At 45.8% G+C, this 21,485-nt stretch overlaps 1 protein-coding gene across 3 annotated transcripts in view; it reads right to left on the bottom strand.

The window, feature by feature from the left end:
• Nucleotides 1–21,485, bottom strand: part of FAM135A (family with sequence similarity 135 member A) — a 212,906-nt gene that overhangs the window by 20,431 nt on the left and 170,990 nt on the right. For all 3 annotated transcript variants that reach the window (XM_082249041.1, XM_082249040.1, XM_082249042.1), the window contains 2 exons: nucleotides 10,434–12,777; nucleotides 9,360–9,520 (listed from right to left, as the gene is read on the bottom strand). In XM_082249041.1, the coding sequence (XP_082105167.1) occupies nucleotides 9,360–9,520; nucleotides 10,434–12,777 (2,505 nt within the window). The remainder of the gene's footprint in view (nucleotides 1–9,359; nucleotides 9,521–10,433; nucleotides 12,778–21,485) is intronic.

Here is a 21,485-nt window from a genome sequence, read left to right as displayed (position 1 = left end):
GGACATGGGAATATCTGTAGCTGTTGTAATATTAACGTTTGTATTTGTACAAAAACAAGCGATACCTGTTATTTTGGATGTTGACTTTTTATTTTCCTACTTTAATTTTTGTAATACTTAAAAATGTAAAATAAAGATTGCATAAAAAATAAAATAAATACAGGCAACTGAGATATCAAATTTTTCACAAATTAAAGTACCTTTCGCATGATGAAAGAATGCATTTCATTCAGCAGGAAAATGCTAAACATACAAAGAAATTAAAATATGTGCCAAAAGCCAACTAGTAAAGAAATGTATTTGCCTTTGAAATGCAATTCATCTAATATATTTTCACTTAGTACAGTTATTTTTAAAAATTCTTTATTTCACTTTTTGCTTACAATCAAGTGCACCATCAAGGAAAATGTGCACTACAATACACACAAATAGGGCTGCAACTAAAAATGATTTTCATAATCAATTAGTTGGCTAATTTTTGTTTTGAATAGTTGATTAATCGGATAATAACCTTAAAAAAGTGTGGTGTATAATTTAGTTCATATGTAAAGTTTAAAAGTAAAAGTGGGATTTTTGACTAGCCTTAAAATCCATTTCTTTGATGTTCATTGACGGACACAGCTTCATAACCGTTGGCTTATACTGCCCCCTACAGGAGTAGGACACTAGGCAGAAAAAAAGTCTAGCTATGCCAATGGGCAGTCCCAGGGGGTGTACTCCCTCTCTCTGCTATAGGCACTCAGTTTTGTTAGTGTCAGAAGAATTACAACTGCACAGAGGGGTGGGTGCTGTGTCCGTCAAACATCAGAGAAATGGATTTTACAGTAAGTTCAAAATCCCATTTTCTCTTTCGTTCATTGATGAACACAGCTCCTGATATTCATTAACCGTTGGGATGTCCCAAAGCAGTGTTAAACATGAGGGGTGGGAACAGCAAAGAAAAAAAAAAATTCCCAAGGCTAAACAGAAGTCAACCAGGCAACAGGAGCTCAACCAAAACAACTGGAGCCCACCTGAAAAAAACAATACACCCTCGAAGAGGATCAGGTCCACTCAACAGCAGCCTGCAAATCCTTGCGGCCAAAAGAAGCATCCGCAGATGCCAACACATCCACTTTATAAATCTTCATGAAAGTGTTCATCGACGACCAGGCCTTGCAAACCTGCGTCACTGACTCCTGATGACGGAAAGCCCAGGAGGCACTAAGCGCCCGAGTAGAGTGAGCCTTAACAGGGAAAGGAGGAACATGACCCTTGATGGAATAGGCCTGAATCACTTCGTCTGATCCATGTGGAAATGGTTGCAGAGGAAGCAGACAACCCTTTAGGAGGTCCATCCTAAAGACCACCTCCACCCGGGACACAAAGGACTTCAGGACTGCCGTCAGTGCATCGATGGATGGTTGGGACCCGGAGGGCCCCGCAGCCTCAGAGAGGGGATCAGGTGGGGAGATGTGCTCCAAAGACTCCATGAGTCACCAGGGGGACCCCACAAAAAGTGTAAAACACTGCAAGAGACAACCCCCACCGGGCTGGCAGTAGCACCACCTGGTCACCAGGCACAAAGCGATCCTCAGCAGAGAGGAAGAAAACCCCACCAGACTCACCACCCAGCAGAAACAGGCACCTGCAGCCACCAGGATAATCTGCACTCCACGTGCAGCGATCAGGAAGTGAAAGGATCCAGGAGTCAGCAGCAGGGAATGAAATCACTGCCCACAGGGCTCCACTGTCGCTATTTTCAATGGCAAAACACCGTAAATTAGCCGCCAGGCTACACAAACATAGCCGCCGTGTATAGACATACACAGGCTACAACAAAATGGTGGCACCTTGAGGCTTACAGGGACCCAGGAAGGAACCCAGACCTCAATCACAGACCCAGGCCGGAGACCCCACCAGGTAAAACCCCGCACAGTTGATAGTCCAGTTGAGCATCCCCCCCCCACACCATCGCCAGCATAGCGTCGTTCCCCCACCCCAGGTGGTGGACCAGACCACCCAAACAGCCCCAACATATGTGGAGGGGGAGGGGGGTAGGATGAGAGACAGATGACAAGGGGGGTGCCTGACGGGAACCCGGGGGTTTGACCGTCCCAAGGAGGGGCCCACATCCACCTCAAAACCCTCCGGGGGGAGAGGGGGGGGACAGCTACTCACCATACCAGGAACAAGGTGGGCACCGCTCTAGTAGGAACCCCTCTCCATCAAAATGGGGGAGGCTGTCGGCCAGGAGGAACGCTGCAACTCAGGCTGAGACACGGTCGTATGGGACCTCGTGAGGTGTTTAACTCGCAGGCCAGCCCCCGTCCAATGGGGCTATGTCGTGGCCGACCTAGCGCAGAGCTGAGGTCTGCGACCGCTTGCTGGCCAGACTGGGGTGACCACTGGATCTAGATTATCTAGCCCGTCGCTCAGTCCAGCAGTTGATTGTAGATCTCAAAGGAAAAATCCAGGAGAAAAAAAAAAAAAATAGAAAAAATTGCCAGGACCAAAGATCCCAGCAAGGAACTAGGTCCTTGCTCCTGACTAGGCAGAAAAAAAACTGTGTGCCTATTAATGATCGACTGATTATCGGCAACACCGATATATTGGGGGCCGATATGCACTTTCCTCCGATATATCGGAATGCGTGTTGAGTGTGTTTACAGCCACATTCTAGAGTCTGCACTGCAGTCGTGACAGTGAGTGATTCTTTCTCAATCATACAGTACAGCTACAGTGACCAGTCCCAGTGCACTGTATGTTTAACACAGCCACCGCGGCCACTCACCCACAGCTGCCCGGTGTCAGCCAGCCACCCGCACAGGGGCACACACCCACAGGCCTGTACCAGCCACAGGCCCTGCCTGTACCAGCCATCCACCCAACACACATGGTGCCAGCCAGCCACCCACCCACCACAGGGTACCAGCCAGCCACCCACCACAAGGTGCCAGGCAGCCAGCCACCACAGGGTGCCAACCAGCCAGCCACCCATCCACCACAGGGTGCCAGCCATCCACCAAAGGGTGCCAGCCAGACATCACAGGGTGCCAGCCAGCCACCCATCACCACAGGGTGCCAGCCAGCCAGTTTTTTTTAAGCACATATTCAATTCATTAGTGTCTTTCAAATTTCAATGGAGATGGATGCAGATAGAAAAATTAAAAGTGTGGTCTGGGACTATTTCTCATCTCCAGGAAAAGCAGCAGCAGTGTGCAACACGTGCAAAAATATAAGCATGGGATCAATAACTGAAAAAACAAAAATACGTCAAATCTTTGGGCCCATCTAAGAGTTCATCATGTTGAATTGTATCATGCAGCACAGAAAAAAAACTAAATGAATCACAAGGTGAAACATCACTATGCCAGGCAACAATAACAGATATGTTTCAGAAAAAAAACAGGTGTCTAAAATCGGATGGAAGATCCCAACTGCTGCACGGAGTAATCACAGAGATGATGGTCACTAATAACCAGCTATTTACAATGATGTCTGACTCTGGATTTAAGCGGTTGATGTCCATACTTGAGCCAAGGTACACACTGAAGAGTGACAAGTTTTATCAAACTGAAATGCTGGGAAAGATTCACCAAAAGGTCGTTGAGATAGTAAAGGCTATGCTGCAACCAGAGAATGCTGGCAACTCACTCTCATTCACTACTGACTGCTGGTCAGGACAAATCTTTGGTGAATCTTTCCCAACTCAAATGCTGGGAAAGATTCACCAAAAGGTCGTTGAGATAGTAAAGGCTATGCTGCAACCAGAGAATGCTGGCAACTCACTCTCATGACTGATGGTCAGGACAAACAGAATCACATGTCTTACATGCCACTTCATTAACAGCGGATGGTCAAGAAGGCATTTGGTGTTGAATACAAAAGTGATGATGCAAGGATCCTACACTGGGGAGTACATTAGAGAAATGTTTCTAGGCATGCTAGAAGAATAGGGAACCACCAAAGACCGAGTGATGCTTGTGCTTCGAGACAGTGGAGCGAACATGGTGAAAGGAATAAGACTTGCTGAAGTGTCAGACCTCAGTTGTATGGCACATGCCCTCCAGCTTGTGGTAAATGATGGTCTGTCAAACCAGAAAGCTTTGCTTGACATTATTAGCATGCTGAAGACGTGCGCAGGCCATTTCCACCATTCATTCCTTGCAAAGCAGCGACTGAGGTGCATTCAGGAAGACCTTGGCCTACCCAAAAACAACTTGATTCAGGCTGTTCCAACACGATGGAACTCAACACTTCACATGCTGCAAAGACTGGACTTGGAGGACATTCTTGTCCTACTGCTGATCAGTGGGACATTGTAGCCAATGTCATTCCCATAGAGGAAGTGACACTAGAGGTGAGTCATTATGACTCATCTGTGCCATCTGTCATCCCATGTGTGAGAGTCCTGAAGATGCTTCTTCAACAGAATGAAGGACCCAACACACGTGGCATTAAAACATGTAGGCAGGCCATGAGGGACAGGTTCGCCAAACATTTTGAGAAGCATGAAGAGAATAAAAATGTTGTGCTTGCATGCCTTTTGGATCCGCAATACAAGAACCATCCTCTCTCTTCTGATGATGTATTGGCCAAGGCAAAACAATGGCTGACAGAAGATATTCAACAGGAGGTGCAGGTGGTTCCTCCTGCCGAAAAGAAAAAAGTCAAGAAGAGCAGGTTTCTAATGTGGAAGAACAGGATGCAGGAAAAAAAATGTCCAAAACGACAACGGATAGAGTGAAACTTCATCGTGGTCAAATAGATGCCATGTTCAGTGTTTTATTGGGGCCTCATGCGGAGGATTCTTCTAAATCTGCAATAATGAGCCTGGATGATTAACTTCATCTCTATTTGAAGGAACCAGTAATTGACAGAAAAAGTGATCCTCTTCAGTGGAAAGACAATGAGGCAACGCTACAAAAGACTTGCTTCTCATGCTAGAAAATACCGTTCTGCTCCTCCTTCCTCGGTACCAAGTGAGCGTGTTTTTAGTTAAGTGGCAGCAATTTATGAAAAGAAAAGAAGCGGTTTAACTGGTGAACATGCTGAAATGTTATGCTTTCTGCACTATAATATTGTTCTACTTAACTGGGAGTATTGAATGTGTAGTAGTATAGTACTAGTGTCCACTCCACTGTTGGAGTCAATGGACTACTGTTGCAGTAGTGTGCCACTCACTTCTGCAATAATTTTAAGTCACTGCAGTAGTACAGTAGCGATTTAAAATTATTGCTGTGAGTGTACTACTGCAGCAGTAGTCCACTGACTCCCCACTGTCTAGCTTTTTTTCTAGCAGTTTTGCACTGACTGCAGTTAGTGGTTTAAAATCATTGCATTGAGTGCACTACTGCAGCAGTAGTTCACTGACTCCTCCAATCCACTGTCTAGCTGTTTGTTGTCTAGCTTTTTTTTCCAGCAGTTTAATTTGCACTGACTTCACTGCAGTAGCGATTTAAAATCATTGCAGTGAGTGCACTACTGCAGCAGTAGTCCACTGACTCTTCCAATCCACTGTCTAGCTGTTTGTTGTTGTGTAGCTTTTTATCTAGCAGTTTAATTTGCATTGACTGCAGTGTTAAAAATGTTACTAAACAAACATTAACATGTTCAGTAACAGATTTGTGTCGACAAATTGTGTTTATTTCGCAAAACTTTAAATGTTGAAAATATCGGCGCATTTCGGCGATATGCATTGGCCAAAATATCGGTATCAGCAACGAAAAACCGATATCGGTCAATCACTAGTACCTATAGCAGAGAGAGGAATTATACCCTCTGGGACTGCCCATGGGCATAGCCAGACTTTGTTTCTGCCTAGTGTCCTACTCCTGTAGGAGACAGTATAACCCAACAGTTATGAAGATCTGAAGCTGTGTCAATAACGAAAGAGAAAGGGCATTTTATTCTTAAATATCTATATGCAGTGGTAAATGTATATAACTATATGGTTAGGAAGCAAAATCTCTAATCCCCTCTGAGAATAACAGACAGAAGAGATATACTGTATATACTATTAGAGGTTGAATCTGGTAAATATCATCATATTCAGAGATCACATTTTTTGTTAAAAGAAAAAAAAAAATTAAAGACTGTTTAGCCGATTTTCAGACAGAACAGTAATATATTATGTATGACAAACTCCCTTGTCATAGGCAGGTAGCTTGATAAAAGTTACCTGTACCTGCTGTGACTTATGCTGGCCATACAAAAAACAATGTCTTCCTTCAAAAAAATGTTTTAATTTTAACCACTTAAGGACCAAGCTGATTTCTGACACATGTTGTTTACAAGTTAAAATCAGTATTGTTTGCTAGAAAATTACTTAGAATCCCCAAATGTATATATTTTTTTAGCAAAGACTCTGGAGAATAAAATGGCAGTCGTTGCAATATTTTTTTCTCATGCGGTATTTGCGCAGCAGTCTTTCAAATGCAATTTCTTTGGTAAAACTGGATTTTTGTAAGAACTTAACGTAAAATCCTTTTCTCTGAAGTTCCTCGACAGACGCAGCTCCATCTAGTCAGAGACTATAAGGTTATGCTTCTCCTATCGGGAATAGGCACTAGGCAGGAAAAAAGCTTAAACACACATTTGGGGGCTGTCCCTGTAGGCATAACCCCACACACCCTGCTATCATCAAGCAGTTTAGTTGCAAGCAGTGTTTAGAATAGAAGAAAACCCAATTCACTCAGAATTAGAGGGGCGGGCGCTGCGTCTGTCGAACTTCAGAAAAAAGGATTTTACAAAAATCCAGTTCTCTCTTTCGTTCATCGACAGACGCAGCTCCATCTAGTCAGAGACTATAGGGATGTCCCAATGCAGTATATTCATGAGGAGTGGGAAGACAACGCAAACAGAAACGTAACTGCTCAAAGGCTAAACTTCCCCAACCAGGTAACATGGAGCTCAACCAGGAACAACTGGAGCTCACCCTGAAAACACAATACACCCTCAAAGAGAAACAAACAAAAAAAAAAAAACAGTTCTCTTTAAACAGCAGCCTGCAAAACCAAAAGAAGCATCCGAAGATGCCAACACATCTACTTTGTAGAATTTTGTAAACATATGCACAGACGACCAAGTTGCTGCCTTGCAAACTGCAGCACTGACGCCTGATGGCGTAAAAACCCAAGAGGCACTCAGCGCTCTTGTAGAATCCGCCTTCACTGGGAAAGGAGCAACCTGACCCTTCAGTGAATAAGCCTGAACTACCATCTGCCTGATCCATCTGGATGTGGTCGCCGCAGACGCAGCCAATCCCTTACAAGATCCTTCTGTAAGGATAAAAAGAGCGTCTGATTTTCTAAAAGACTCAGTGGTCTCTAGATAGACCCTGATCGCCCGAACCACATCCAAAGAGTGCAACGCAAATTCCTTAGAATGTTTGGGCTAAGTGCAGAGTGAAGGTATGATGATATATCTTCCTAGAAGTCGTCTTCCTAGCCTTCAATAGCGTAGGAATCACAGAGTCAGAAAGACCTCTATCTTTCAACACCTGGCTTTCAACAGCCATGCCGTTAAAGCCAGCGACTGTAAAGCAGGATGGAAGATCGGACCTTGAGACAGCAGATCTTCCCTGAGAGGAATTCTCCAAGGAGCATCGGCGACCAACCTTACTAGGTCTGCATACCAAGACCGGCAAGGCCAGTCCAGAGCCACCAGAATGACTGGAATCCCTTCCACCTCTATCTGGCGCAGAAGCCTCGGCAGGAGTTTCAAGGGAGGAAAGGCATAAATTATACCGATACTGACCCCAAGGAGCCACCGGGGTGTCTGTGGCGTCGGCCAGAGGATCTCGAGACCTGGCTACAAATCTCTGAAACTTCTTGTTGAGGCGAGAAGGAAACCGAACACACAGGAGATGAAACACCTCCGGGTGCAGGGACCACTCCCATGATCCAATACCTGACGACTCAGGTAATCCGCTTGCCAGTTCTCCACACCTGGAATGTGTACAACAGAGAGGGCTGGAATAAATTTTTCCTCCCACGCCAGAATCTCGGCTACCTCTTTGGCTGCCCAGACACTGTTGGTGCTCCCCCGGTTATTGATGTAAGCCACAGCCGTGGCGTTGTCTGATTGAATCCGTACCGGACAATCTTGCAGGCGAGTCGTCTATTGGCTCAGACAAAGCTTTATTGCTCCAAGCTCCAAAACATTTATCGGTAGTTTTGACTCTTCCATTGTCTGGGTACCCTGGGCACAGGGCTTCTCCAGCACCCTGCACCAGCCCGATAGGCTGGCATCCGTGGTCACCACCGTCCAAAACAACGGGAGGAAGGACTTGCCCTGGCATAGTGCTGGAGACTGAATCCACAACAACAGAGCAGACTTTGTGTTGTGGCTTAACTTAATCAAAGAGTCCAAGGACTTTGGATCCTTGTTCCAAGAATCTCCTTTTGCAAAGGTCTGGTATGGAACTGAGCAATTGGAACCAATCCAAAAGGTTGATACCATCAAACCTCGGAGAGGACAGATTGATCGCCAACAACAACCGAATCGCCTCCTGCAACTTTTGCAGCTTGTTCGGGGGAAGAAACACCTTGGACAAGGCTGAATCCAGAGTCAAGCCCAGATAATCCAGTCTCAAGACAGGTGTCAGCGGCGATTTCTTGAAACTGATGTTCCAAAACAAAATCCTGCAGAGTTCTGACAGTGATTGTCAGATCCCTCAACAAGACTGAAGGAGAGTCCGCTCTCAACAGGAGATCGTCTAGGTACCCCAGTACCGCAATCCCCCACTGGCGCAGCAATGCCAATACCGGTGCTAAGACCTTGGAAAATACTCTGGGAGCTGAGGCGAGACCAAAGGGTAACGCCACAAATTGATAATGCTCCGCTGCGACCGCAAATCGAAGAACCCGCTGGTGTCCAGCGTAAATAGGGATGTGTAGATATGCATCCTTGATATCTATGGGGGCTAAGAACTCTCCCTGGTGTAGTGACATCACTACCGTGCGGATGGATTCCATCCAAAACTTCTGTACCCGCACAAAGTGGTTTAGGGCCTTCTTCTGTACAATAATAATCATGACATATAAGTTACCATAACATTCCTCATGCTTTCTTCATAATTGCCCAAAAAAAAAAAAAAAAAAAAAAAATCCTAAAACCTTTCTTTTTGCAAATGGAATTAAACCTAAACCCCCCCCCCCCCCCCAAAAAAAAAAAAAAACAAAAACAAAAAACCAAACAGAAAGGACAGAACAAAAAAAAAAGAAAGAATAGAAAAAAAAGAAAGGAGGTGGTGGTGGCACACCCATGAAGGGAACACTAACAGAACAGTGTTGGGTGATCACTAGTACATGTGCATACTAGGCGGAGGTTTAATTTTACTTCAACACATCCTTCACACACTATATAATATTTACCATCTAGCCCATGAACACACACAATCAGATGAATTCCCTCTTCAGAACAGTCGTCTTCCTCCACACTGAAGTATGGAACTGTGGAAGCCAACTGAGGCACATCACTATACAAAAACCCAGGGAGCTTTAATTGCTTTAATTCTTCTTTGGCCTGAAGGAACCTACAAAATAAATACAATGAAATGTAATAGAAATATAGGCAAATATAAAGGCAAGGTGCAATTTTTCCAAACTAAGATATGTAAATCGGCACAAACGTTTAGTTCACTCAAGATCTTCCTGATAGATATCCCTACCTTGTTTGGGATCATGGACCAATAAATTGTACATCAACTATTCTCTGTACAAAAAAAATTTCTACTATGCATTTGACACAAATGCACACCATATATGAAATTTACAGTGGAACTAAACTCTCTCAATCAACATTACCCATTTTTAATCTCTATGCTGCCATCATTAGTAAATACTGTAAGTAGGAAGGTATACTATGTTTACTTTTTTTCTTACATTTCCTCAGCTGCTTCCTTGTTTAGGCCAAAATTAGGTCATAAAGATATATGTAGTGGGTGTGGCTCTGCTTTGCAGGTTAGTGTGTATCAATAAAAAAATGAATACTCTAATGTGCGTGTTTATACTATGTGCAACATGTAAAGTGCTCAGTGCTCTGATTGTATGTGTACATACTAATGAGTATACTGATTGGTTCCCATAGCAACCCTTAAATGAAATTTAACAAGTGACTAGTGCCTAATAAAAAGGCTTGACCGATACAAATTGTATCAAATTATATGAACACAAAAACATTAATCATATACAAAAAATGCATATCAAAAACAATTCTGTACATAAGCTTGAATACTGCATTTCATCAGGACGTGATGACGTCGTTCTGACGAATCGCCTAGGGCGGAGCTACCAGCATCATTGCGTCACGGTTAAAGTCCGTGGAACGCACCACAACCCGTACTTCCTTTGTTTTTACATTCTGTTTAAACGCTGGCTTGATGCAAGTGTATTTTATAAATAATAATAATAATGAATAAATATTTAGATAAATAAAATGGTACTCACGCTAGCATTAAAGGCTTTGGAGAGCTTTCATACCAAGCAAGAGATGAGGCGCATGATCCAAACATTGCACCCCCTGGTTGTTTTGTTATAGTGTCAAGAGTGTGCCTCGAAGTAAAAACAGTTCCTCGAGGGGAGTCTTTCAATGTATATGAAAAAGATAAACAACTGGTTGAACAAACACCAGGCATGTTCAGTGAATCTCTTAAATATTCAGAACCAATCCTCTCAGACCTTAAACACTTGTCATGTGCGGAATCATGGATAACTTCACATTCAGGATCCTCAGATTTGTACAATGGACCATCTGTCTCTTCATAGTAGCCATTCTCGATCATTTCTTCATCTTGTTCCTCCTCATCATCCTCCTCATCTTCCTGCAGCAATGGGCCAACTGTCTGCAACTTTACAGTTTCCATGGCAGGACTGGCATGCTTAAAATCCTCTGCAGGGCTAAAGTCAGAAATATCAGTGCTACTTTGAGAGCCAAAATAATTTTCTACTAAACCTTGCTTGACAATGTCAGTGCTGTTAGTGGAAGAAAGTATAGCAGCAGAAGGACTTTTACTCCCAGCTTTAGACAAGTCTTGGTTTGAAAGTTTTGGTTCCTCGTCACTGTATTTCTCTTTGACGTTTTGCAACACAACTTCCTCATCCATAACAACTGAGCCAGATACTACTGACTGCTCTCCCACAACAATAACTTCAGGATCAAGTGCAATTTGGGAGGCATGATAAAGTGTTTCTAAAGTTGGGGGTTCTCTAAAAGTGGTTATGGAGCCAGTAGGGGGTACAGGAATACTCTTAAATTCATGTGGAGTTTCCTCATCAGAAATAGCAAACTGAAAAAGATCTCTCATATTTGAAAGAGAGGAATGGACTGGTATATTTTCTTTGTCAGAAAACACAACACTTTGAGGCTGTAAGAGAATGTTAGATTTTGTGGAATCAAACTTTGGCAATTCAACTGCACCCAAGTCCAAGACAGTTTTACTGTCCTTCATCTGGCCCTCAGGGACAACAGAAATCTTAGAACTTTCATCTGGGGACAGTTCATCATCATCAGACGGTAAAGAGTTTATGGATGTCAAGGATGACTGGATTTCACTCAGAGCACTTGTGCTTTCTGTGCAGTGGCTTTCAATGGTGGCTTTCAAGTTAGATTCCGGTTTTAGCAAAAGAGGTGAAAATACCTTGTCATTTGACACAGGATCATGCTCGGTCACATTTTCCGAACAGAGTTCTGGGTTTGGATGGGTTGCAAAAGAGCTAGGTTCACTTTCTACACCAGAATCAGAAAATCTTGAAGATGCACAGGTGATGTTGAGATCAGGCAGCTTTATTGTGTCTCCACTTACTATAATGTGGACCTCTTTACTGCCACTATTTAGTTGGTTGTTTTTAGGCCTGGTCAGAGGATCCTCATTTCCAGGTAGTTTTAGATTACTTTCCAGTGCAACCTCTTTGTCAAATACAAATACAGAATCCGGCTCCAGTGATGGGGCTGGAGGCCCAGTTAAAGCAGATAAGTCCTGCCCCTGCATGCTGTCCTTAAAGGCCATATTTTTAGCACCCTCTGACTTAGAGCTAAAAATAACAGTTACTTTTTCCCCTTCATATGAGTTTTTATTACTTGGCTTAACCTCTATTGTCCTCAGACCAGTGGGTACTGCAGAGTGGCCAGAACGGCACTTCTCTATTCCAGGTAAGACATTATCCACATATGTACATCCAGTACCTGCTTGTTGTGTACCAAGTGTACCCGAATTGGTGGAAGTGGAAAAAGATGCTAAACTGCCAGAATCCCCAGCACTGCTGTGGCTTCTGTCAGTACTATCACTACTTGTAGACGGTGGCCTGGTTGTCACTGTCGTAGATGGGAGAGAGTTATGTCGCTTTTGCCAAGCTTGCAATCCAGATGACTTTGTGTCACTTGCTAGAAACCCTGGATGAAGGTTATGTCCATCTTTGTGGCAATGTGAAGGCCTGCCTTCAAACGATTTAGACATAGCCTCTGCTGTAGCAGCTTTTAAACATTTGTAGCTTACTAAAACCACAGAATCCTTCGAATTCTGCTTTACTATCTTTTTTGGATTATCAGTTTTCATTGTCCTCATAAGTTTATTTACTTTTGTTTTAGATTTATTATCATCGTCATTTTTTTTGGTCTTTGTAAGAGGCTTTTCACTTTCAGTACACCAAGATGAAGCAGAGACACCTTCTGCTCTGACTTTAAGCTCTGGGCTACCAGGAGCACAAATAAATCCCTCCTCATTGTCAAGTTTCTCAGGTTTGCTAGATTCTGATCTTTGCAAGTTCTGAATTCCCAACCAAGGTCCATCCAAATCTGCAATGTCAAATACAAAAGATATTAAAGAAGGCTGTTAAGAGCATAAATTAAAAAAATGAAAAAACAGTCTAGTCCATTTGAAATAACAGTACAGGGAGTGCAGAATTATTAGGCAAATGAGTATTTTGACCACATCATCCTCTTTATGCATGTTGTCTTACTCCAAGCTGTATAGGCTCGAAAGCCTACTACCAATTAAGCATATTAGGTGATGTGCATCTCTGTAATGAGAAGGGGTGTGGTCTAATGACATCAACACCCTATATCAGGTGTGCATAATTATTAGGCAACTTCCTTTCCTTGGGCAAAATGGGTCAAAAGAAGGACTTGACAGGCTCAGAAAAGTCAAAAATAGTGAGATATCTTGCAGAGGGATGCAGCACTCTTAAAATTGCAAAGCTTCTGAAGCGTGATCATCGAACAATCAAGCACTTCATTCAAAATAGTCAACAGGGTCGCAAGAATCGTGTGGAAAAACCAAGGCACAAAATAACAGCCCATGAACTGAGAAAAGTCAAGCGTGCAGCTGCCAAGATGCCACTTGCCACCAGTTTGGCCATATTTCAGAGCTGCAACATCACTGGAGTGCCCAAAAGCACAAGGTGTGCAATACTCAGAGACATGGCCAAGGTAAGAAAGGCTGAAAGACGACCACCACTGAACAAGACACACAAGCTGAAACGTCAAGACTGGGCCAAGAAATATCTCAAGACTGATTTTTCAAATGTTTAATGGACTGATGAAATGAGAGCGAGTCTTGATGGGCCAGATGGATGGGCCCGTGGCTGGATTGGTAAAGGGCAGAGAGCTCCAGTCCGACTCAGACGCTAGCAAGGTGGAGGTGGAGTACTGGTTTGGGCTGGTATAATCAAAGATGAGCTTGTGGGGCCTTTTCGGGTTGAGGATGGAGTCAAGCTCAACTCCCAGTCCTACTGCCAGTTTCTGGAAGACACCTTCTTCAAGCAGTGGTACAGGAAGAAGTCTGCATCCTTCAAGAAAAACATGATTTTCATGCAGGACAATGCTCCATCACACGCGTCCAAGTACTCCACAGCGTGGCTGGCAAGAAAGGGTATAAAAGAAGAAAAGCTAATGACATGGCCTCCTTGTTCACCTGATCTGAACCCCATTGAGAACCTGTGGTCCATCATCAAATGTGAGATTTACAAGGAGGGAAAACAGTACACCTCTCTGAACAGTGTCTGGGAGGCTGTGGTTGCTGCTGCACGCAATGTTGATGGTGAACAGATCAAAACACTGACAGAATCCATGGATGGCAGGCTTTTGAGTGTCCTTGCAAAGAAAGGTGGCTATATTGGTCACTGATTTGTTTTTGTTTTGTTTTTGAATGTCAGAAATGTATATTTGTGAATGTTGAGATGTTATATTGGTTTCACTGGTAAAAATAAATAATTGAAATGGGTATACTGTATCTTTGATTTTTGTTAAGTTGCCTAATAATTATGCACAGTAATAGTCACCTGCACACACAGATATCCCCCTAAAATAGCTAAAACTAAAAACAAACGAAAAACCACTTCCAAAAATAGTCAGCTTTGATATTAATGAGTTTTTTGGGTTCATTGAGAACATGGTTGTTGTTCAATAATAAAATGAATCCTCAAAAAACGGAATTTTTGTAAAATCTTACCTGTAAAATTCCTTTCTCTGAGTCCTCCGACAGTCGCCGCCTCTTCATATTCGTCACTAATGGGGTTATTGACCTTTGCTCCGTAGGAGTAGCTAGGCAACAGAATATATTAATATCAAAGCTTTTAGCATATCCCACCCCCAGGGGGTGGTCCCCTCAGTCCATACCTCCCTGCTTCCTGCATTTCCAACTCAGTTTCAGTAGCATAGCAGTAGAGTACATAAACAAACCCCAAAAGAGGGGCGGGGGCGGCGACTGTCGGAGGACTCAGAGAAAGGAATTTTACAGGTAAGATTTTACAAAAATTCTGTTTTCTCTTACGTCCTCCGACTGTCGCCGCCTCTTCATATTCGTCACTAATGGGGACGTCCCATAGCAGTGTAGACATGAGGGGTGGGAAAAAAGCAGCCGCGCCTAAAGCAACGCAGTACCCACATCAGAGAAAGGAACCTTACCAGAGTAAGAGAACCAACTGGGCAACAGGAAAAAACATGCTCAACAGGAGCAACAACCCAGGAAAGAACAAGTAACCTAGGGGTAAAAGCACCCCAACAGCCAAGGGCCCAAACAAGGGACCCTAAGGCACCGCCGCACTAAGAACTTTACGGCCAAAGGAAGCATCTGCCGATGCCTGAACATCCACTTTGTAAAATTTTGAGAAGGTGTGAACGGACGACCAAGTTGCCGCCTTACACACCTGGGCCACAGAAGCCTGATGACGATAGGCCCAAGACGTACTCAGAGACCTGGTAGAGTGCGCCTTCACAGGAAAAGGAGGAACCTTCCCCTTCAAAGAATAGGCTTGCACAATGGTCTGTCTGATCCATTTGGCGATGGTCGAAGCAGACGCCGCCATGCCCTTCCGAGGTCCCTCAGGAAGGACAAAGAGAGAATCAGACTTGCGAAAGGATTTAGTCGATAATAGGTAAACCCTGATCGCCCTAACAACATCCAAGGAATGCAAAGCCACCTCCTTCGGATGCTTAGGCTTCGCGCAAAGCGAAGGCAAAACAATGTCCCCATTGAGGTGAAATTCCGAGATCCTCTTCGGAAGAAAAGACGGGTTAGGTCGCAAGACTACCTTATCCAAGTGAATCACCAAATACGGAGACTTGCAGGACAAGGCCGCCAGCTCCGACACCCTGCGAGCCGAAGTGATCGCCACCAAAAAGGCAACCTTCTTGGACAACAGAGACAACGAAATCTCCCTGATATTTTCAAAAGGAGCATGTTGCAACACGGACAGAACAAGGTTCAAATCCCATGGAGGCAAAGGCTCCCTCCTAGGAGGGACCAAATGTCGCACCCCTTGAACAAAGGTGCTAACTAAAGAGTTAGACGCCACAGGGCGTTGAAAGAGAGCGGCCAGCGCAGAAATCTGACCCTTAATCGTGGCCAACGCCAAACGCTGGTCCACGCCCGTTTGAAGGAAAGCCAACACTCTCAACACCGAGTACGAGCGAGGGGAATACCCCCTGGACTCACACCAGGCAAAGTAAGCCTTCCAAGTACGGTAGTAAATCTTCCCCGAAGAGGCCTTCCTAGCCTTGATCAAAGTGGGAATGACCTCAGGGGAAAGACCCCTATCCTTCAGGACCTGGCTTTCAACAGCCAGGCCGTTAAAGCCAGCGACTGTAAAGCAGGATGGAATATCGGTCCTTGAGACAGGAGATCTTCTCGAAGTGGCAGACGCCACGGAGCGTCGACCGCCAGATTCACGAGGTCTGCGTACCAAGACCGGCGAGGCCAATCCGGTGCCACCAGAATCACCGCGTGCGGTTCCGAGGCCAACCTGCGAAGGAGCCTGGACAGCAGCTGAATCGGTGGAAAGGCATACATCAGGCGATACTGATGCCAGGGCGCCACTAACGCGTCTGAGGCGCCTGCCCGAGGATCGCGCGTCCTTGCCACGAACCTTTCCACCTTGTTGTTTAGACGGGACGCGAACAGGTCCACATCTGGGGACCCCCACTTCGCGCACAACATCTGGAAGACATCCGGGTGAAGGGACCATTCTCCCTGGTCCAGGGTCTGGCGGCTCAGATAATCCGCCTGCCAGTTCTCCACCCCCGGAATGTGAACTGCCGTTATCGCCGGGACGTGCGTCTCGGCCCAAGACAGAATGTCGGCTACTTCCCGAGCCGCTCGGGCACTCCTGGTGCCCCCTTGGTGGTTGATGTAGGCCACCTCTGTTGCATTGTCCGTCTGCACCCGAACCAGACAGCCTTGAAGCCTGTCCGTCCAACGCAGAAGGCAGAGATGAATTGCTCGCAATTCCAGAATGTTGATCGGAAGGGAGGATTCCTCCTCCGACCAAGTTCCCTGGGCGGACAGAACGCCCAGAACACCACCCCAGCCCGACAGGCTGGCTTCCGTGGTGATCACCGTCCATGACAAAGGACGAAATGACTTGCCCCCCGACACCGCCGGGGACTGGAGCCACCACAAAAGACCCCTTCGGATGGCTCAACGACAGCCGCAGATCCAGAGATTGCGGACGCCCGTCCCACTTGGCCAGGACCTCCGCCTGAAGCTCCCGTGTGTGAAACTGGGCGAAGGGAATCGCCTCGAAGGCCGAAACCATCAATCCCAGACACCTCATACACATCCGGAGGGACGAGCACTGATTGTCCCTGAGGGACCTGACTTCGCACTGAAGTGTCCGAAGCTTGTCTTCCGGCAGGAAGACCTTCGTTGAAACGAGTCCATAATCATCCCCAGGTAGGGAAGACGAACTGACGGACACAACGTTGACTTTGGAAAATTTATCGTCCAGCCGAAGTCCTGCAGAGTCTGCATCGTGATGGACAGGTCGTTCACCAGGCCCTGACTGGTCGCGGACCGAATCAGGATATCGTCCAGATACCCCAGGACAGAAATGCCCTGGGCCCTCAACAAGGCCAGAACCGGCGCAAGCACCTTGGTGAAAACCCGCGGAGCCGAAGCGAGACCAAAGGGCAATGCCACGAATTGATAATGATCCTCCGCAATGGCAAACCGAAGGTACCTCTGGTGACCCTCGAAAATGGGGATGTGAAGGTATGCATCCTTCAAGTCGATGGAGGCCATGAATTCCCCCGGAACCAGGGCAGCCACCACTGATCGCAGGGATTCCATGCGGAACTTGCGAACCCGCACAAAGCGGTTCAGAGCCTTCAAGTCCAGAATTGGACGTACCTTGCCCTCCTTTCTGGGCACAGTGAACAGATTGGAATAGAACCCCCGAAATCTGTCCCGATGAGGCACCGGAACCACCACTCCCTGGGCCCGCAGGTCCCGCACCGCCAGGTGCAGATTCTGCAAGCGCTCCGGAGTCAGCTGAAGGTTTGAGGGGAAAAATCTGCCCGCCGGCCGAGAGAGAAACTCGATCTTGTATCCAGATCGAACGATTTCCTGAACCCACCTGTCCCGAACGCGGTCCAGCCAGGGTTGCAGAAAACCGAGCAAACGTCCCCCCACCCCAGAAGCGGGTGAGGGCGCCCCTTCAGGCCGCATTGTTATGGGCAGCGGATCTGGACTGGTCGGACTTCTGCTTACCCGTCCACGGCTTCTTCTGGGAGCCTTGGCCTTTGAAGGGCTTGCCCTTATAGTGCGACCGAAAGGCACGAAAGGACCCCTGAGAGGGTCTAAACGAGGCATTCTTCTTACCACGAACAAACTTATTCTTGTGAGATTGGGGCAAGAGAGTACTCTTACCCCCAGAAATTCCCTTTATCAGAGTATCCAAAGATTCGCCAAAAAGGCGAGATCCCGCGTAGGGCAAATTAGCTAAAGTCTTGCGGGAAGACTGATCAACAGACCAACATTTCAGCCATATCAGGCGACGGTTCAAGACCGCCACACTAGAAAGACGCGCAGCCAAAGGGACTAAATCCAAGTCCGTGTCACACAAAAACATGACACCCTGATGAATCTGATCCACCATAGCCAAAGTTGTCGGCGGGGCAGAGTCAGCCATGAGCACCTGCGTCCAATCCGCAATAGCCTGGGCTGCCATAATGGAAGCAAAAATAGGCTTCAGCATAGAACCAGCAACCATATAAGCATGACGGGCCAGAGATTCCAACCTCCTGTCCGTCGGGTCCCGGAAAACCGGGGTATCCTCAGCAGGGATCGCAGTTGATTTATTCAAAATCGCCACCGCGTGATCCACCTGAGGAGGCACACACCAACGCTCATCAGTAGCTGGTGTAAAAGGATAACGCAGTTTGAACCTACTCGGCACAGCAAAAGGCTTCTTTAAATTGCGCCATTGCTCATCCACCGCGCGCTGAAATTCCGTAGAGCAAGGAAAAACCTGCGACGTTTTGCGTTTCCTTTGCGTCCCATAAGAGGACATCAAAGCAGGAGGACATGGTTCATCCTGCAAATGCAGCGTTTGTTTGATAGAAGCAACCAACTCATCCATGAGTGCAAGCTCTTCAGACGAGCCAGGGGGAGAATTATCAACCCCTTCCACCTCAGCCTCCCCATCAGACCCCACAAGGTCTAGGGATGAGTGAGACCCTGAGAAGGGCACTCCAGCCATAGCAGCCCCATCGCCCTCTGAATCAGAGAAAATAGACACCCTGGGCCTTTTTGTGGATCGATCAGCCACCAGCATCTGCACTTGAGCAGCTAAGTTTGCCACAATAGTGGCCAGATCAGCCCCCTCGGGGGAAGCAGCAGCCCCTTGGCCCCCCACCAAGGTGGGAGGAAACTTGCAATCCTGAGAATCCATGCCCCAACAAAAAAGTAATAAAGTAATAAAGGGTACTGCCCCTTTAAGATCGCGGCGAGCGAAGCCCACCGCACCCACTGAATACACTGACCCCCACAGGGACAAGAAACTGGGCAAGGAATACAGGAAAAAAGGAAATATAAAAACCTGGAGAGATCACACAGGCTGCTGCACTGATCGCTGTCCCAGAGCAAAAGGAAGTGATGCAAGACTGACCGCCCCTATGAAGCCTATGCAAGGCTACACAAACATGGCCGCTCGGCTGAGGAATCCCTGGGCAAACAGAACATGGCGCCGACATGTGGCCTGATCGATCGCCGCCCAAAATGGCGGCGTTTGGCACCAAAACGCCGTGCAGTACCTCACAGGACCTGCCACCATGATTTTGCCCCAAAAAAAATGGCGGATCGCCGCACAGCATGCCTAAAATCTGACTGCTTCACTATGACACCCAGCAGAGCGGGAGAGCCCCCCCCCTTCACAGCCCACACACAGGCAGCAAGTCCACACAGGAACTGACAGGGAGCACAGCAGCCACACAGACATGCAGGGTCACACAGTCCCAGACTGACACCCATATAGACAGGTCCCCACATAGAGTTACACTTACCCGTCCGGATGGCGTGGGGAGCCAGCTACAGCGACCAAAACCGATGTACTGAGGACAGGGAGTGTCGCAAGCATGACACAGCGGAACTGCGGTGCAAAACCGCAATGGCGTCCAGTGCGGTAGCCACCTCACCGATAGCATCCCTGCAGCGAACAGGGACTGGTCGTTCAATGTGCCAGGGCAAAACCTAAGCTGAACGCTCGATGGCAGGCTGGGAAGCCCCTGGCCCTGAGCCCTGGGATCCAGGGTGGCCAGACTGAGACCCAGCTCCGCACGATCATCTTCATCAGAAGAAACTAACTAACGCTGAAAATAAACAGCTAAGTAAAAGAAAGAGAAAAACTTCAAATAAAATCAAAAAGAGAAAAGAAGCTGAGACTAAGAGCCCCAGCACAGGAACAGCCTGCATACTCCTGAGCTAGGCATTAGAAACTGAGTTGGAAATGCAGGAAGCAGGGAGGTATGGACTGAGGGGACCACCCCCTGGGGGTGGGATATGCTAAAAGCTTTGATATTAATATATTTTGTTGCCTAGCTACTCCTACGGAGCAAAGGTCAATAACCCCATTAGTGACGAATATGAAGAGGCGGCGACTGTCGGAGGACGTAAGAGAAATACTCATTTGCCTAATAATTCTGCACTCCCTGTATAAAAACACATTAACCAGTTGCCGACCGCCCACCGCAGATATACTGCAGCAGGGTGGCTCGGCTGCGCAAACCTGAAACCCCGATCTCTCTGTGCCTGTCACAGAACCTCCCCCCCCACAGTGAGTAAGCACCAACAGGCATTCATTAACCCCTTTGATCACCCCCAGTGTTACCTCTTCCCTGCCAGTGTCATTTATACAGTAACAGTGCATATTATTTAGTACTGGTTACTGTATTAATGTCACTGGTCCCCAAAAAGTGTCAAAAATGTCAGTTAGGGGTCCGATCTGTCAGCCGCAATGTCGCAGTCCCACTAAAAATCGCTGATCGCCGCCATTACTAATAAAAACAAAATAAAAAGTAAAACAAAAACTATCCCGTAGTTTGTAAACGCTGTAACTTTTGAGCAAACCAATTAAAATACGCTTCTTCTGATTTTTTTTACCAAAAGTATGTAGCAGAATACAAATTGGTCTAAACTGATAAAAATATGGTAAAAAGGAAGTGAGGTAGTTGGCGCGGCCTAAAATTTTTTTTTATAATATATGGAGGATAAAAATTAAATTAAAACCAATACCGAATATATAGAAGGTGTTCTCAGACTAAAATATATATGGATGTAAAGTGCAATAGGTCAATCAATACAATCACAAATCAATAAATATACATGTATATCTTATGTAAACATTTAAAGTGCAAAGTAGTGCAAAAAAAATGGTGCAATAAAACACACACAGTGCGCACGCCCCCCCAAAAAAAAAATATATATATAAGTTGTATAATAATGATTATATAAAAATAATTATATAAAATAATTATATAAAAGTGGCCAGTTGTAGGATCTGGCCTGTGAACCAACGAAAATGGGTGTAATCCTGTGTTGAAAAATATATTATAAATTATTCCTCAGTGAAAAGTGCAAGTATAATGAAGAAATGGGGTAAAGTGCAATTACTGTAGTGAAAAAAAATAAAATAATCTAAGTGCAATGTGATATAAAAACGATCACAAAGAATATAATATGACAAATAAATAAACTGGAAAAGTGCTTATATGTGCAATAAACTTAAATC

The sequence above is a fragment of the Pelophylax lessonae genome, assembly GCF_965119305.1.
Source record: "Pelophylax lessonae genome assembly, chromosome: 3".
NCBI classification, from domain to species: Eukaryota; Metazoa; Chordata; class Amphibia; order Anura; family Ranidae; genus Pelophylax; species Pelophylax lessonae.
This window is presented reverse-complemented; position numbering and strand designations above follow the sequence as displayed.